The 19,901-nt window shown below is 36.7% G+C and overlaps 1 protein-coding gene across 2 annotated transcripts in view; it reads right to left on the minus strand.

The window, feature by feature from the left end:
- Nucleotides 1–19,901, minus strand: part of APC (APC regulator of WNT signaling pathway) — a 93,674-nt gene that overhangs the window by 36,684 nt on the left and 37,089 nt on the right. For both annotated transcript variants that reach the window (XM_059492249.1, XM_059492248.1), the window contains exons 3-6: nt 9,303–9,387; nt 8,184–8,385; nt 2,427–2,535; nt 784–897 (exon numbers count right to left, since the gene is read on the minus strand). In XM_059492249.1, coding sequence (XP_059348232.1) covers nt 784–897; nt 2,427–2,535; nt 8,184–8,385; nt 9,303–9,387 — 510 coding nt within the window. The remainder of the gene's footprint in view (nt 1–783; nt 898–2,426; nt 2,536–8,183; nt 8,386–9,302; nt 9,388–19,901) is intronic.

The raw sequence follows: 19,901 nt of genomic DNA on the forward strand, positions 1-19,901 counted from the left end.
AGCAAAATTTTGCGTTGAGTCAACCAAGTGAGGGAGATAGAGCCTAAGAAGACTTTGTACTGAAAAAACTGATTATCGTCATTCACCAAAAAAACCCTAAATCTTACTAAGTTGGTTACTCAATATGTCTAGAAATAAATGCTAAAAAATAATTCAAATTGTTTTCCTACTAAGGAGGATTTTTTTTTTATAACCAGCAACCAACTGATTATTTCATTTACGATTTGCACATGACTGCATTCTAATTTATACTTCCAAATGTGTGGGCCATGTGGTTAGATATGTACATGTCCTCATCATGAACGCAAAACAACTCCTGGTGAGAGCAAACAACTTCCAGATAAGTATGTGAATTACATTTTACTTGAACATCTTGTGATACATCTTTTCTGGCTAAGGAAAATTAAGAATAGTAGCTGGATTTTATCCTAGACATAGAAGCATGAAGAAACCCAGCAAAAAGATGCAAAATTAAGCAGCTGCAAATACACTGGCTTTTCTAAAGCTAAAACGGTAGTAAATTGTAAGGAAATTATCATTAAAGAGTATTTTCTCTTGGATAAATTGTTTACATCTGCTGAATAAAAAGGATTATTTACAACAGGCAGATGAGGGTACTTTTTGCTGAGTAATTTTTTCCTATGTCCTGATTCCTATTTGTATATTTGAAAGGCTAACTAAGTGCTGTGTTTACACACAGTTTAAAGGTACAATTACCAATAATTTAATAAATATGCAGGAAAACCTTTTCCCTTGCTTTTAATGGTGAAAGACAAACTCTACCTGTGCTCGCTTCTCCATGTCCTGACAAGTGCCCAGTTGTTCCTCCATTGCAGCTCTGATTTGCCTGGCCTCGTACTCCAGCTGCCTTCTGGTCATATCTGTTTGCAAGGAGAACTGAAACAAGAGTACAGGGAAGGCATTTTAGCAAATAACATTGATGTAACCAATGTATTTCTCAGAACAAAAGGCAGAACTATTACTTTTCTACAACAAATTTCATAAACAAAACATAGTAATGCATTCTTAAAATATGACTGCATTATGAAAAACAAGTACACAACAATGTTCAACCAGCGGACTATACCAGAGTTTTGTCAAATGACTAAATATAATAAATAAGCATTGAGAAAGTATAATTGCTTACAGGAACATCTGGCTGCTACCAACAAAATTGTGATGTGTGCCATCTGAATTGGCATTTTCAAAAATATTCAGATGTATTAAGCTACTGCACATAGTGGACAGCTGCTATTTACATTATTTCTAACTACCCTGGGAAAAGAGCACAAGTGTTAAACCCAAGAGCAGCAATATAGCCTAAGGGACTTTTGAACTAAAAGAAATTTCAAGGCAGGAGCAAAGCTCTTCACTGGCTTTGGACAATCGCTCAGTCTGAAAATAAATGAGTTTCCAAGAGCAGTCTTTCCAAAAGACTTCACCAAGGCCAATTCAGAAAAATCAAAACAAGACAATCATCTGCAAGGACCAAATGGGACCTGTCATTTTGCTGTGTCTGGCCTAAGTAGTAATGGATATAAATTGCCACAAAAGACCTTTAGTGTAGATGTTAAGTAATGCATTCTAATCCTAAGAGTAGCTAAGTGAATTCATTATCTATGGAACAGAGGAGACAACTTAAAAACCTATGACAAAGTGACACAGAAACAGCTGACAGTGCTTTGAGAATGGGTTGCAGTTCCTCAAAATCTTTTTCAGGCCTTCTCCCTTGGTTCTGGTGCTCCGCTAAGCTCAGCCATGACTCAGTGTTACTTCTGCCCACTGAAGAAGTGTTTCTGCTGTCTCTTTCCATTTCCAGAAGGTTGACTGATCTTTTATCAGGTGTGACTCTCTCAACCACACCTTCCCAACTCTATGTGTGAAGGATGCACTGCAGATACATCCATGTTGCTGACATCTAACAGGAAATCTTGCATTATGTGGGATAACAGACATTTTTATTATCTCAGATAACAGTGACTTGACTATAAATAGTTTGGAGGTGCCAAGGTAAAAGCTTACAGCAAACACCTGCTATAGAATCACTTTACTGATTGTTATAAAAAACCAGCTCTTGTGTACGTTGTCATATGCTAATATTATTCTCAAAACTAGAAAAATTCATCAAATAAAAGAACAGGGAAGAAGAGAGTTAAGGAAGTGTACTGACATGCAATTAATTTGTCACAATGATGTCTTAATGTTGCTGTCTTTTCACTGACATTTATACTGACATGTATGAATTTTGATGTGTAAAATTCTATATGAAATGCATTATTTAGGCTCAGTTATCATTACGTACTGAATGAAAAAAAATTGGAACTAAAGAGATAGTAGAGAATGTCACCAAATTAATAAAATACAAACAGCATCTAAACAGAGACTGTAGCATCAGACACCTCATCAAGCACTCAGAAGGTACTTACATTTTCAGTAAGGGGAAGACTATCAATTCTTTTAGTCAGGTTCTGAAGCTGGGCGTAATACCAGTCCTTTTCTTTCTCTTCCTTCTCAAGTTCCGCAAGCAGCAGAGATCTATTAAAAGCAGAAGGAGGAAGTTTCTCACCGTTAACACCTCATTTCCATGCGGAAGTTTGAAGAAGGCACTAAGGAGCCATTTGAGCTCAGCTCCCTGGCCCTGGCTAATCAACCTATCCACTCCTCTGTGCTAAGCATTTCAGGTCCTCATCTATGAGAGAGAAAAATATACATATTTCTCAAAAAAACCCACTTCAAAATCCAAAGCTAAGAGACATTTTGTGAAAGCAAAACCAGTTATTAGTGGTGTGTAAACCTGTACCCTGCTTCTTTCAAAAATGTATTTTGCATAGTGCAAACATTTAAGAAAAGGTCTGTCAAAGAAACATGTACAACCCTCAATCCTGAATTAATGAATCGAGGATCTTCACCTTTGCACTGTCCTTTTACTAATTTTGTCACCTATAGCAAAACTATGGGTAAAGCACACAAAACAAGCCATTTCTGTGAGTGTCTAAAATATTTTAAACCAGTATTTTCCAGCAAATGTTATATAGACAAGATACGTTTGCAGCTGTTAGAAATTTTATTTTAAATGGGTATCATAAGCACACTGCATACCTGAGTAATAACTGGGAAAGACAAAATGAGTAATATATGCAGACTATCAGGGAAAAAATTATTAAAAATTTCACATCCTACTTTATCAATACTTCATGAACTGAATTTTATATAATTCTAAATCTTATGAATATAGTAAAATAATGCTCATGCCTACAATACTCCTCAAAATAGATACTTAATTTTTTTAGCAAAATCTGTCTAGTAGGAATAAACAGAAAGCCACTCTATTTAAAATACAAATGTATTATTTTCTTTCTGATGCTTTCTGTGAGTATTGTTCTTCCTTCTGATGTTTTAATATTCCTCATTAACAGAAATTACAAAAACCAACACTTAGCCAGAAGACAGAAAGTTGCATACAAGTTTGCCCAGTATTATTTCCCATCCCTTAACTTTTGCATCCCTCTCTGGCTGTGGCAATTCTGAGCAAGACCATATGAACCTTTATAAAAAACACAAATACATTATAAATAATTACTGTAAGTCATTAAGGAACAATTACACAGCATACAACAAAAGTACAAATTTCCCCTGACTATTTTGATAATGCATCACAGACATTATTTGAGATGGTAATCCATCTTCCACACAAAACAAAGAAGAAAGAATTTTAAAATTTGTATTTAAAAGAATCTGTTTGACTTATTTCCTGCTTAAAAATATTTCAAGCTAATTTTGATGATTTAACATTTATTCCATATCCTATACAAGTGGCTTGGCCTGCCCCTGCAAATGGAAAATTAAATGAGAGGATCCCTCCCCTTCAATTGGAGACTGGAAAACTACACACATCTAAGAGTGCTAAATGTTTGTAAACATGAACAAAATTACATAAATTTCCAGACTTGATCCAATAGTCATGTTGAAACAGTTTTAAGGATGCCAAGGTTTACAATAAAAATGATTGAAAAGATGTAACAATTACCATAATTTGACAGGTAACTGGAGCAGTATCACAGGACAGCTGTAATTCTTCATTCACAAGGATGTGGCTGGCAGAAATTCCTAAAGTCCTTTAGACAGACTGAAGGCAAAACTAATAGATGGTGCTTGGGAAAAGTTCGTTGAGAAAGCTTTATTTGCCTCCCACCTGCCCATTCTCTTGCCACACAGCCCTAGTGCCTAATCTCTGGACAGAGTGGAATTCTGCATAGTTTCCCTTTTTACCACCTTGAGTGCCCAGGCACCAGCTGTGTCCAGGCTGTGAAATAAAATTTGCAAAAGCACAATTAATGCAATCCTTGAGGACTTGCAAATGTGAAAGGACTGACTAATTCTGCCTCTGGATGTCAAAGAACTGGTAGCAGAAACCAGAGGGATTACTTTCAGCTAACTAAACATGTGATTAAGTTCCTCTTATGAAATGTAGGGTATTCAGTATGTGAGACAGTGTGTCATTCAATCTGTTTGGACATGCACAATGGATGCTGGAAGGAAGAAAATAACTTAGAAACCATCAGTGCTGCATAAATAACATAATGCATGACCCAAGGGCAACTTGGTAATTTAATATTGTCATTTTGCCTTCTGAAGTGATGCTTCATTTGGGATTACTAGTTTGGTGTCACTGCTCTGTAAGAATGCAGGTTTAACACTCTTTAAGTTCTCTCAGCACAGAACCTGAAAGGTTGCTACAACTACAGCAGGCTGCACTTCAGTTTCCTTGAAAATAAACCGCAATAAGCAGCAGTTTTCTGTAGATGTGTCTGATAAGCAGTTCCCCACATTGAACACTACTCTCAGATACTACTCTAACCAGAAGTACAGCTGCTTCTCAGCCTCCTGGAGTTTCTCAGGGTTAGGAGAGGATTTTAAGTGGAAGAGCTGCCACTGGTAATGAAAAACAAGATGGAAAAAACCAGTGCAGTTATTCCATCTTTTTTATACCCCCAACATGTCCACATTATGACTTTCACTTTTTTCATCATAGAAAATTCTTCTCTGTGTCATACCTTGTCAAGTTCACAGAGAATCCAGCAAAGCAAATGGAGAAAGCTTTTGGAACTTGACGCTATTTTTATGAGTTAACAAAAAGTTTTCAATTTGATCTGCTCTTCTGAAGGGTGGGTTTTTCAAAGACCTCTCATGTGGCACTTCTGAAGCTCCCAACAATAGAGGAAGATGAATGAATGCAGAAAACTCTTGACTTCTTTTGCAAATATTTTGTGCGTAATTATGTCAATATTATTCCTGACTAAAAGGGAGAAGAGAAACAAACTATATACTACTCTACTTACATTATGTAAATTACAACTATAATTAATACTTTCACTTCAATTGGTGGGAGATAAAATAAAATCTTGAAAAGCATTGCTGATGCTGTAAAGTTTGAGCTAAGTTTTACCAACCAGCCAAAAGATAGAAAATGCTCCAAATCAACATAAAAGAAATAAAAAAGGAAATGGCATAAACCAGAAGGAATAAAGAAGGCATACAAACATTTTCATATAAAATATATTAAATTTCACAGAAGACTGTAATCTTTAGTGGCCAATTACAGAATTTAAAAAGGTGAGATTATTAAATTTGCTAAATTGCCACGGGTAAACACAAAAATTAACCTGCAGTGTACTGTGAAAAGTTTTGTTGTTGATATGATGCTCTTACCAAGTATTCCTGGAAACAGCCAGAGAAAGCAAGAGATATTTAATTATTAGAGTATTCTAAACTGGCAATTTAAAAGCACAGTGCTGCCACTGACCATTTTTCTCTTGTTTTTTTTTTTTTTTCCTCTTTCTTTTTTTAAACTTTAGAATTAGAGGGGAGCCAAGCAAATGAGATATGCGCCAATAATTTAATCTTTATTCTGGCAGGTGAATCAATTGATAAACTGTCTTCCTCTCAGAAGTTCACCTTCAGTCAAGTGCGGTGGGTTCACCCTGACTGGATGCCAGGTGCCCACTGAATTGCTGTAAATATTTAAATACATAATTTAGTCCTCCCACAAACACTGTTGCCCATAAATAGCATATATTGTGCCAGCCTGTTAAAATACTGAATGGAAATGGTCTCCTGCTGCATATGTCTGGAAAGTGTTATTTTATTCTAAATTATTTTAGTCTTGTCAAGTTCAACAAGTTCTTCAAAGTCTGTTTAAGTACAAAAATCCAAACTTGATTAGCAAATATATACATTTAGATACACAGAAATTTAGTAAATATGCCAAACAAGTTCATACACAAAACACGTGAAAAGAAGTGTTTAATTTTAGAAATGGTAGTGATTTTAGATGCACAGTCTGATACCCCTCCCCCCCAAGATTTTATTCATTTTTGGCTACCCAGGATTCTTATCAATGCTCTACATGCTTCCACATGTACCCTGAAACAGCTTTAAGAACAGAGCAGTTTTGGATTATCCATCATTTCACTAATAATGAAGCCAGATGTGATCTGGTCATGCCTCCATACATCCATCTTCTCCACAGCACAAATACTGACCCCATCAGCTACGACAGTAACAGTGTCTAAGCTACTCTGAAATTAAAACATCCTCATCCCTTTTCTCCAGTGTTATTTGGTTCACAGCCTAAGGCGTCTTCACTGCCAAGAAAAATATCCTAAAATCTATCACCTCAGAATCCACCATGATGGAGAAGGATCATAGATCATAAATCAGAGGTGCTAATCACCTTAAAGAACTCTGGCTGCTAAAAATGCTGCTTGTTCCAAGTGAGCAGGAGTTCACTGGAACCACACTGGAAGTTCCAACTGTGTTTAAAGATTGTAGCATCATCCATAGTAAAATACAGCACTGGAAGAATACAAACAAATGCACAGTTTGTTAAGACAGTAAATAACAGACACATCAGACTCTTGAAGACTGAGATGAACAAGCAGATAGTTTCCCAAATTCCTAAATATTCTTATACAGCTCCTCAGGAAACTACATTTTATGCAACAGAACAAGTATCATTAGTGGTGGTCCTGGCTAGGAGAAGGTGAAAAATAGAGTGGCAGCTAGAACAGACTCAGTATGGAGCCATGGGAAATTACTTTTATTCTGCTGATAGAACAAAAAAAAACCCCAGGGACTTAGATCTTGGAAGAAAAGCATCATCCTTTCAGGTCTTGGCTGTAAAAATTTTGCTGATCTTCAGAGAAAATCCTTTAGAGGAGGGGTTTCTAGAGGGTGATCCACAAAGCACTTGTTACCCACAAAGCTTTTCCATTACAACTTCAAATTGCTTATTAATGTATACTAGGCATAAAAATACTGTGTTCCAATTTATTTGGTTTTGCAGCCCACAGCTTGGTACCCCATCCATTAAGTAGAATCAAATCTTTAGGAAGCCCTGTCCTGCAGACAGGCTTCTGAAAACATCTAGTATTTCAGTCAGATTAATTTTAAGAAACAAAGATGAATTCAGTGGAAACAGCTGCACATCTCTTACTTTGCATTTCCTTTGTAAGTGACTGATAAAGTGCTACAATTCTGTATAATGACCTGAAAGTACGTTCTTCCTATAAATGGGTACCACTGCCTTTCAAGAAAAGAAATTCTAGGATTTTATCAACAAAATGTCTGATGGGAACAACACCTTGAAGATAAGAACACATATTTTGTTTAGCTGATATATTTGCTGAGAGAGTAAAGTCACTAGGTAAATGTCTGCTAATAGTAAATAATTGATAAACCATTTATGGTACTTAATAACCATTTGCAAAAGAGAGAAAACTATTTCACCATCACATTGTTACAGCTTCAGCATTTATCGACAGTGGTGAGGAGATATGGAGGGGGTTAGAACACTCCACCTTCACTATTTAAACACATTTCAGACAGTGACAACCTGCTTATCAAAATAAAAAAAAAAACTTCAGCCAACAAAGAGTAACAATGAAATGCACAAATGAAACAGTAGAAATTGAATGATACTTCATGATTTTAAAAATATTTTTCTCCACGTGCATCTAAATAAAACATAGATTCCTGGTTTCTTACCTGTCAAGGTAAATGACAGGTAAATACACCACTGATCAAAACCATATCCATGACAGCTAAATACTAGGTGTGTCAGTAAGCTTCCACATTAAAATGAGAAGTCAATCCATACTGTAGGAATAAATAAATAAATTTACCTTTCTTTTTCTAGCTCTTCTAAGTAACCAGTGCTTTCTCTGCTTCCATTCATAAAGCCTCTTCTTGGAAATGACCCCATGGGGACTGGGCTGCACTCCCCTGAGCGGCTCGACACGGACCCTTCCCGGCTCCCATACGAGCGCACCGACATCTTTGGCCTTAACTTCACACCAGGGAAGCTGGTGCTTTCCAAATTCAGTTCTGGATAATAAACAGCAAACATTTTTCAGAGCTGAAAGTTCAGTAGCATAAACTTAAAAGATCATTTCTATCTTAATTTCTTACTTTCTGAACAAATCCATGTGCTTTTTTATAGCAGCATTTTGCACAGAAATGCAGTGAAAATACTGTGAACAAAAACAACGGATATAGCAGACTCGGATAACAGCAGTTATCTGAGCAGATGGCCAAACAACAATCCTGGCAATCAGAACAAGTATCCTATAAAAGCCTGCCTGCCTCCTTCTTAGAGGACTTAAGAAAGGGGCAGAGTTTTGCATAAACATCATGTGAATTACCTTGTGGCCCACTTCCTAACAATTTCTTTTCCAGAGATCCTGCAAATGTTTCACCATCATGTAACAGATGAATACCCTGTTCATCACAGGGGTCTTAGACACCCCTATGGAATTTCTGGGTCAGAGACAGGGATGATGGATGTATACAGGAAGTTAGTGGTCGGGGCTTGCTGGCACTTCCCATATAACGGGATATACACATTCCAGCACGTGCTATAGGGAATGGACCATAAATTTGCAGAATGACAGAAACAATTCCAGTAATATGACATGGAGAGGGCAGGATATACAAACAAATATAGAAAATTGGTGGAACTACGCCAATATTAACTGTTTTTTCTGAAGAAACAAATGTGAGTTATATCAAATGCAATTAATATGAAATTCTAGAGTTACAGTAGCAAAAGTACAAATGGAGACTTTTTTTTTCTCTGAGGATGTGTCTTAAAATGGTTAGCAAAAATATTTAGGTACTGAGACTATGCCTAATTATCAAGCTCAGCACTGAAAAGAAGATACAAATGACTTCGAAAATGTTATCCCAAACTATAAACAATGAACAAAGAAACTAACCTAATTAAAATATAATTCTAGATTTACCTTTAAGTCGTTCCAGTAAGTCAATCTGTCCAGAAGATGCCATTGCCTCATCTTCAATACTTCCTTGTAGCTGTTTCAGTACCTCCTATAAGAAATTAAGCTTAATTAAGAAATCATTACAATAGTAACACACAAGGTAAATACATCCTCTATCCTACCCTGAAGTGCACACTCGTGTAACAGCTGCTCAGACACTGATGTAAATTATATTTCATGTGAGCAGTGATCAAGTGTCATAATTTTAATTGCCAAAGTGTATGTTGCATAAACCTATCTGGCAGTTCAATCTACTGGATTATTTGGAAGTTCTTCTCAAAGTGAATAACAGTTATTTTGAATTAAGAGATGGGAGAAATGTAAGCACAGAGAAATCAGTCTTGTAAAAATAAAATTTGGATATGTAACTAACAGAAAAGCATCTTGACTAGAAGCAATCCCCAGGATTTGTTTTCTTTGAGGCCCTAGCACCACTGTAAACCCACAAGAAGACTCATGTTATTCTTACTAGAAATGCTACCATTTCCATGCCTGCGAGCAAAAGATTTAGGTTTCCTTCATGGCACCTATTATTTGTATTATTACAACCTCTATTTCAACCACCATCAGGCCCACCAGAAAGACATGTAGACTCCTTCATGCAGCTGAAGCTTCAAATCCAAGAATACTACCATGTGCTTGTGCATGCTAAAATTATACATCTGAAGGAACATAGTTCTGATGTACAAAAAAATCAGTCAACAATGACTATTACACTAAAGGGGCCTGTAAGCCCCCAGGTCCCAAATGCTCAGTGGCCTAAATTCACGTAGAAAATTAAATGCAAGTTAGTGAAAGTCTTTTCAATATCATCATGACAGATGTATCAATAGAAAGAACAAATAAAAGACTGGCTACGAGGCAAAAAGCCCTTATTGGAATTTAAAGTACCGTTTTCCATACTGTGCCACAGAAAATATTTTTAGAAGCAGCAACAGTCAGGAGATGAAACCAATTCTGAATAATGGAAGATATTCTGTAATTTTCATACATAGACCCTGTACATAGGATTGTACTTTTGTTTAGATCTAAAAACTAATAAATTCTAGACAATTTTAAAATATGTCCATACATATTTTTTGCTCTTTTAAGAGTCTAGCACACCTTACTGTCAATATTAGTGGGTTTTGCAACTTACACAAAAGGTACCTTTTAAATGCATTTTTCTTTTTTCAAGAGAAAAAAAAAACATATACGAAAAGGCATCTACGAAAGGTCGACTTCTTTTTAAAGCAGTGCAGCAATGAGCTTTTCTGTATTCCAAGTGTTGTTACTTGTAACTAAAAAAAAAAAATGAGGAGAGTAAAAGGATTTTGAGTACAGAACTGTGCAGTTCTGGGGAAATAATCTCAAGCCCTAGACTCAGATAAATGGTAGCAGCCCAGGTGCTGCAGCCTCTGCCATGCTGCTCTGGGAAGAAGAATTCTGGAGTACAGACATCCAAATTCCCAGTTTATTAATGGAGTCAAGACGTTTGTCCACATTCATGTCTTAGTTTGGACCAGTTCGATGCAAGACTTCCATCCTCCCACACCAGCTGTACCTGGATTCCCATTGCAGGTATCTTGGAGCATGAACCAAACTCCTTTTGGATCAAGTCAAGCCAGCAGTTACACCCAGGACTGCTGATGGGCATTTATTTACTCCATGGGACTAGGCAGAAGCTAGTTCAGACAAAATACTCTGACATATACATTGATTGTGTGCTGGCTCCTCTTGACAATTCACCTACAGAGCAGCTCCTACTGCACTGCCTGTTAATGTCAGCTTTGCCTTTAGGATCAAGCCTGGGATGATAAAATCCATACTCTTGGAAAGACATCTTCCCTTTGCTTATAAGTATGTTCAAGGGCAATCTCATCAGCCATATGGCCCAGCCATCTCTATACGTAACATCTGCCCTGTCAGCAAAGGCAGACAAACAACTGATATGGTGTTTTTCAAAGGGCTCCTGCACTGTGTGATGCAGGAGCAGATCTGCAGACATCAGTCTTGGCTTAAAGTCTAAAGGGCAGTATGATACGTGAAGCGGTCTTGAGAGAGTTTTGCACTCTTGTTGGAAACCTGTCAACTCAGATAAATATAGAAATAACTAATCAATGATTTTTCTCTGAAAACAGCACTGTTTCACAAGGGAGAAACCTAAAATCCCACATCTCCTTCCATTCTCTTTTTAGAAGTGCCTCTCTCACATCTGTGGCACATCTGCTGTTTCAGCATGTTCAGGATACTTTCCTATGTAATGAGTCTTCCTGCTCTAAAAGCCAATATGAGAAGCTAAAAGGAACTACCATCAGCTTTTCTCGCCCTACCCAATTACATGACTGAGGTGTCCAGGCAGCAAGGGACTCCTTTTTTCTAAATATTGGCAACAGTTACACACTAGTACACTGGATCACCTTGCTGAAATGTTATGTTTCAATTCAATACTTTAACTTTTAGTTTTTGTATCACCCCTTTTTCCTCCAACAGCACATGCATTTTTCTCAAGTTAGCTTTTCTGTATTTTTCTACGTTTCTTTTCTATAGTGCTGCTGCTAAGGCGACAATGCTATTACGAGGCTGTGACATCAGCTTTAAACTCCATCACAGTGCACTTCAAAATCTGAGCTGCCCACTCAATAGGCAGTTAAATAAAGGAGACAAAGTTTTTAGAGCAGGAGATGCAGCCCCTGGGTCAGGTACTGGTAGAAAATGAGGCTGTGTGCTAAAATGACAAGTCAGGGAATTGGTACTTTTACTTGAACAAGGAACAGAGCCATTTTCTGCAATAATCCTTCTGGGGGAAACATGGCAAGTTACCTGTTACTGCACTAATGAAAATTTTTATTTATTCACCATTTACAATCAAGGATTCAACACTAACGCTGTTTACATCCATATAGTGCTTTGAAATAGTATTATTCCATTATAATTTTATATTAAATTTTATAACGTGTTTGCTATAGCATAAAACAGTCTCCAAGGTTCAATTAGCATCTGTTTAATTACTGCAAATTTTTGTAAGTATTTTAGTAGTGGTTTACAGCACTATTTTAAGCAAACTCTTTACTGACTTAGCAGTGACTTACTGAAAATATACACAAATGTAAATCTGTAAGAAAAGGCTGCAAGGTTTTTTCTGTTCTTCTAAAGAATGCAAGTCAAATTATTTTAATGGTCACTTAAGTATAACCTAGTTTATCTTGTTCTGTGCAGAACTACAAAAGAATGTTTCTGGAAATGGAGCAGGCCCTATGACTCATCACCATTTAAAAGGGTTTCTGTCCTCACAGTCTCTGGACTGTGAAGTACTGAAACATTGTCTATTTTTTGTCTGGTTGGATGGGTTTTTTTGTTTGGACTCTGTGAATATAATCCTGACATAAAACCCACATTGTGAATTATTAAATAAAAGAGATCAGATCTGTCAGCATGTAATTGCACAACTATGGTAAATAAAAGCACCTTAACTAACAGTAGATGCAACCAGCTAAGTGGTAAGGGTTCTTGTAAATAACATGGCTTAAAGGCTGTAAATTTACTCAAGCTGCTAATAAGGAAAGGAATCACAGAGGAATAATGCTTACAAAGGCAGATTTAAAATCCCAAGGAGTTAAGACTTTAAGTGTATTCCATTTTTGGGAACTTTAAGTATAAATATTAATACCTAGGACTATTTCAAAATATGGTATATGTAAAAATACATTTTGATGACAATTCAGATATGTTTGGTCTTCTGTAAACACTATTCTCCCCCCCCCTACTAAACATTAAGCTTTATTACTTGTATTCACTTTTGTCATAGCTATGTGGATTCAGTGAATGACAAAATCTATGAAAATCACAATGAAAATTAAATTTATGAAACTCCGGGATGCGGACACCAGATATACTCACAGGCCAGTTATGTTGGTTACCACTGTATTTACAACATTTGACTATAAAACCAGGTTTAATCACACAAACATAGAAAGTGTTCACAATTTCAGAGAGCAATCCAACATCTATTAGCAGCATACAGGATGTGAATATGCATAATGAATGAATAAAAAATCATGGTTTACCAAATCAGCGTTATTTTTAAATTACAGTATTTCTGACCACATTGATATGCATATTTTTAACCTGGTATGCTGAAAATGTAACATAAAATTTCTAAATTGAAAGTAATTTTTGACCTCCAATGGAGCTGAGTGTTGTTTCAATGACTATTTAGAAAAGCAGAAAAAAAGGTAACATATACTCAAAGAATATCACTCAAATTCCACAAAACCATTAAATGTCAGAAGCATGGGGGGGGATAGACATTAGAATACTATTTTTTTTTGAGATAGCAGAAATTTAAGTTCAAGGTCTTACATGACCTGTCATAACTACATGAACTTGACAGTGCATTAATTCTGTCACATATGGTAGAACATTCACAGGGGCTGAGGGAGTGCTTGGAAGGAGCTCTTTACTCCTATACATTTTGGTGAATTATGCTGCTGCTTAATCCGGCTTGCTGGGAGCCCTTCTAGCCCTTCAAGTGCAAAGAATTGCTCAGGCTGCTCAACCCTGTAGCCAGGTCCAAATGATAACACCAGCAGTGACAGCACTACTGGCTGAGGTGGAACACAGGAGCAACTCAACTTTCAACCTTGCAGAAAAAGGAATGCATTTATTATGTGAAATGATGTTGTTCATTTTAATTTCCAAAAATGTCATTTTCTAAATGGAAAATATTCACCCAGTGTCACCATGCTCAGGAGCTGTCGCTTGCTATAACTACTTACAGAAGACAGTACCAAGTTTTTAGTGCAAGTACACTTTCAGGTCAACTAAAATTATCTGATTTTATGCTCAGAAAGAGGGTAGTCTAAAGTAATGGAATTAACTATATGTATCATCAGCTTAATTTCACCTAAATTCTAAAAAGAAAAGTAAACAAATATTTTCTTTAATTTTCCAGCCAATTTGGATCCTGTTAGAATTGCAAAGATCTAAAAAGATTTCTTACTGTAAAATCATAAAAACACACAGACCCACAATATAAAGCTGTTGCTGCTTCTTTGCAGATAAAATTAATTCACTGATATTTAAAAATACATGTTTTGTAGAATGCTAAATGACTTTTATAAGCACATTTTTAGTTCACGTGAGCCTAAAAACATCCCTGACTGCATTAGATGTGCCGTCACTGAGTTCCCAGAATTCATCACTTGATACACTTTGTAAGAATCAATTTGGCTTATGACAGTTTCTTCCATTAACACATTAGAATTTACCGAATGATCAATACACATCATTATTTTCAAAATTACTTCTATTTTGGAGGATCTAACCATTGTGCTATCTCCTGCAGTATCTCCCATGCCTATCAGTGTTCTAATTCCCTATGTCACTTTATCTGGATGTGACTTCATGTGCCTTCAGAACAACATGACCTCTTCCCTCCTGAAAGGACTGAGTGCATGGGGCACAAAAAGCCACAAAAAACGTTCTGCAGATGCAAAATCCAGCTAAGAGCAAACAAAGTAATTTGAGAATGAAGATGAAGGTTCTCATTAGGGGGAAAAAAGTCATAAGTACATATAATGTTTCCTGTGATTACTGCTTTCCCTTGCAAGACTTCAAAATTTCAAGTGCTTACATGCTGGGTAAGGATGTGTTGAAATTATATGAAAACCAGGCAGATATGAAAAGGAAAATACTGGGTGAATTCACACAACACAAGTTACAGAAGCTCAGAATTTAGCACCTATTTCATAAATATTAACACAGGCAAGGAATGCTACTGCTGAATCAATCCCTTTTCTCCCTATTCACCTGTTCACCAAACAATGCATTTGCGAAAAAAAAGAAAAAAAAGAGAAATAAGCATCATTTCACTCCCAGACAAGACCAGCTATTATCATGTACACTAAGGCTGTTCATTCAGGCAGTTGAAAACAGCAAATATGAAAAAATCTGAAAGCTAGCATGGCTACTCAAAGAAGAAAACTAGTTAACACCATATTCTGTCCATTTTTATCACACTTGTTGTGCAGAATGGGATGAATTCAAAGCTAAAAGAAGCTCACACTGAGAGCAGGGACATACGTGCACCTGCTGTGCAAGTGCCTGTGTAGCCAGCCCTTTGGAAGGGATCTGACTTAGGGTGTCAGATATTCTTATGTTACCAATGTTCTCCATCGATAAGCAGGTAAAATGTTAAATTTCTACATATAGCTGATTCACAGCTAATGCACTAATTTTTTTTAAAGCTGCATGATTTCAGAAGACAAAACTTAATTCCATTACCCTGAAAGCAAAATATTTTGTTAGCTTAGATGGAGTGTATTTGGATTTTGAGCACTGTCTGTTCAGCGCTGTCTGAGGTGTGTATCTCATAATTCTCACTTATTTCTCCCCTACTAGCTTGGCTGCCCAAAGACAGTGTTTCTGATGGGGAGTGCAATTTGCAGAAAGTATGTGACTCACTCATAATGAGAGAGTTTAGCTAAGAAATCCAGCTGACAGAAGAAGATGGAGTATTAGTTTACTTTCAATAATGTGAGAAAAAAAAATAGCTTCTATAAAAAATATTCAATTCCTCCTGTAGACTCAATTTCTATAAAGGAGTAACTTCCAAGAGAAATGCTTCACTCATTGCACAACACTATATGCCTGAAAAGTAGAGATTAAAAAACTTCCTTTGCAGAAGCAAATTAGAAAAGAACAGTATGTTATACAAATATATACTTTCATCCATCCTGGGAGCATTGAGCACACTGACTTTGGAAAATTTTTTTGTAGAATAGCTAAATTTGTATTATAGAATGTACAAACCAAGTGGCAAAATCAGGATGGCATCATCTGCCTAAAAACTGCAATTTCCTTAATATTTCAATCTGCAAACCCAAATAAAATGCATTTGTTTATTTGTTTTTGGCATTTTTGTTTGTTCTGGGGTTTTAAATCTAAAAATAGTGAGTAAAAATAAACTCAGTTGGGCAAATTACTAAGGGTTTTTTTGTAGCTAATCTCAAACACAAAGTTTGTTATTGCTACAAGCAAAGAACAGATCTGGTGGTCAAATTCAGTGCAACTGATACAAACATTAATTGCACATGAATTTTATTAATTTATGCTTTTAATTTATTGATTCCCTCACATAGCTTCCTTCTCAAAAGAAGGAAACTTATAGCACAAACTCCTCACTTGTTACAGCATTTTTAGCTGCCCTTCAAATAATTTCCAAATCCTTCTGCATTTCCCTTTACTGATGGCTGAATTTTTGTTCCTGCTCAATGCTCTTCAAAATGGAACAACCATTGTTGGTGGAATGGAACAACAAATTCAGTGAAGTATCAGAGAAATTAAGACAAAGCACCTCCTGTTTGCCAGATAGAGATCAAAACATGCTTTAAAAGACCTGTAAGTTTAGAGAAGAAAAACAAGCTCTGCTAAGACAGCAGAGCCTGCACTACCATATAAACAACCCCTAAGAACCAGGAGTACAAAAGTGCTGAAAAATGCCAAACCCCTCAACTTTGGCCACAGCCAGAGTGCTGAAAAACCAGTCAGACAAAATGAAGTTGACTCGTTAGAGTTGGTTGGAAGTTGCAAGGAAACAATGCCAGGACAAGGGCAGATTCAACACAGGCACCACTTTGTGAGGTACACTCCTTGCATAGCAATGAGCAAATGAAGAGTGTGCTAGAAGGCTCTCATCACTTGGTGACACATAGGCTAATTATGGAGGGAAAATTTATGTTCAACTGCTTCAAGTAGGAAGTGAAAAAAAGAAGTTTCTTTTACTACAGCTGGTATCCAGGTAAACAGGATTCTTCTCCCAAGAGCTGTAAGCCAGGCATGCACAGACAGACCTAAGATGATGGGAAACAAATAAATACCACAACTGATGGATGCAGTAGAAGTGGTAACATGTCTGCAACCCCACAGCAGGATAGTACTGACATTACAGGATGATAACAGAATCACTGAATCACTTAGGCTGGGAAAAATCTTTAAGATCAGCCATTAAAGCTACTACTGGGTTAGTCCTACATGAAACCATGTCCCTCAGTGCCACATCTACACATCCTTTTAATACCTCCAGGGATGGTGACTCCACCACTGCCCTCAGCAGAATGTTCCTGGGCTTGAAAACTCCTTCAGTGAAGAAATTTTCCATAACATCCAATTTAAACATCCACAGTACAACTTGAGGCCATTTCCTCTTAGCCTGTTCCTTGTTATTTAAGAGAAGGGATCTACCCCCAACTCACCAACAACCTCTTGTCAGAAGTTGTATAGAGTAAGAAGGTCCCCATGAGCCTTATTTTCTCCAGGCTGAGCCTCCCCAGATTCCTCAGCTGCTCCTCATATGACTTGTGCTCTAGACAAGAATCAAGAACAGAATCAAGAGCAAACACCATCCTTAACACTGAGAGAGACCAAACATCTTTCCAAACCAACCTCCTTCCTCTCCAACAGTAGGAACCTTGAGAAGATACATGAACAAAACCTACTGTTCATTTCTCTTGAATGTCCTCTGCTCAGACTCCCTCCGGCCTTGACTTGCAGACTTCCGAAAACCACATCTCCAGGGGTTCTACCTCCCATGGCAAACACATGATGCAAAACAATCTTCGTTTTGTTTATTTTCCACTGTCTATATCACAATGTTATTTGATGCCCTTAGATCTAGTATTCAGGAAAATTACTAATTCCCTAATAACTTTCCTCATTACATGATTTTTTATTAGAGCTCAACATCCATCCTCTGTCCCTCTCCTTTTCCTGTGTCTTCACCTGAAAAGTCCCATTTTATTCAATCATATCACTTAAGGAAGATTTTCAGATCACTTGATTTTTCTGGCACCTAATATGACATATTCTACTAGGCTGCCCCTGAGGAGGTTGATCAGAAAGAATATAATACTCATCTTCTGGATCAGCATGTATTCATCCTGGCACAATTATAATCATTCTGTTTCCCTACTTATGCCCAGTAATTCCCAATATCAGACCAACTTTGTGGATCCAACTTTGTGGATCCAAACTAAGCATTAACTTGACACTATATGGAAAAGCCCTTTTATTTTTCAGGTATTTAGAGTATCTCTAATACCTCTCTCTACACTGTTGCCACATTAATTCAGTCCTCATGGTGTATATAAAGTTAAGGCTCTTGTCTAGAAGTTATGATTCTTCTATGCTTTTGCCATGGAATTTTATTTGCCATGTATTCACTCACTCAACACCAGAAGATTCTTTTGACACTGTTCACATTCCTTTGTTCGTTTTTACCATGATGAAAATCATCAGTCAAACCCTTCTATCTCTTTTTTCCACATGACTTAAGACTATGTTGAAAATAAATACAGGTAATGGCAGAAATCTCACTAAGATACTAGTGTTTTTCTAAAGTAAAAAGAAAAAGAGTATTTATTCTGCACTTCATTTTCTACCTTTAAGTTGAATAATCATCAAAGAACCAAGAACCTTAAAATTCCAGACAGGGCTACTGAGATATTCTCAGCATACTAGGGAATACTCTCAAGTTCTCTGTGACCAGTTGCTGTGGAGATTTCACAACACTGGTTTTGGTCCACAAAGCAACTATAATCCACCATGTTATATCTGACTTGATGTCTTAGCAGAAATAACAACATACCAGATAACTCAAATCAAAAATCAGATTCTGGAATCCAGTTCTGGAAATAATGCTAATATTCTTATGTGCAACAGGATATTCTAAGAAATGCGTATTGTACTACATTCAGAATTCAAATAAAGCATCTCAGGTTATACAGCAGTTTAGTGACTACATGTAGCCTACTCACTAACAGTAATTCCAGATCAAATATATCTATTTTAACATATACATCTATTTTAACATATTTAACATATTGAAACATATTTAACCATTTAATTCTCATCTGAATGGTTTATTTTCATAGCTTAATGTAATTTTTCAGTTGTGTTTTTCTATATATGCCTTGGCAAAACATTTCACTGCGTGCAATGCCAACCAAATGAAGATAAAATTAAAAAAAGGCAGGAAGCAGCTAAAAACACTCTCCCTTTGCACAGAGATGGAAAAGTGATGTTATTGGACACAGTAAGTATTCGCAGCAAAATGTGTCATTTCTGGTACCTTAGAAGAAAAACTGCTGTTAGACTTCTGGAGATGCTATTGCAAACCTGGGTATCTCTCAAATGTATTCATCTCCCACCTACTTGAGGAAGTACACACACAGACAGATGGAAACTGCATGTGCATATAGCACATGACAATATGTTAAGCAGCATGTATTAGAGGTCTCTGTGAATATGCTGGGCTTCAAATTCTAGTTTGCAAGCATACAGCTTACCACAACACATTGAATCAAAAATTGCTGTGCCAATTAAAATATCATCTCCAGTACCTTCGATGCTTTATGATAAGGATCAATAAGCACTGATGATCAGAGACAGCTGATCAGAACAAAACAGGTTTTCAAGGTTAAATATCAAGAAGTGATGGCTCCACAGACTCTAAGGCCACCAAGTGGGGTTTGTCAATTTAAAAGAAAATGGGATCACCTGCTTGCCTGATCACGGAGACATCTG

Source organism: Ammospiza nelsoni, chromosome Z (genome assembly GCF_027579445.1).
Source record: "Ammospiza nelsoni isolate bAmmNel1 chromosome Z, bAmmNel1.pri, whole genome shotgun sequence".
Classification (NCBI taxonomy): Eukaryota; Metazoa; Chordata; class Aves; order Passeriformes; family Passerellidae; genus Ammospiza; species Ammospiza nelsoni.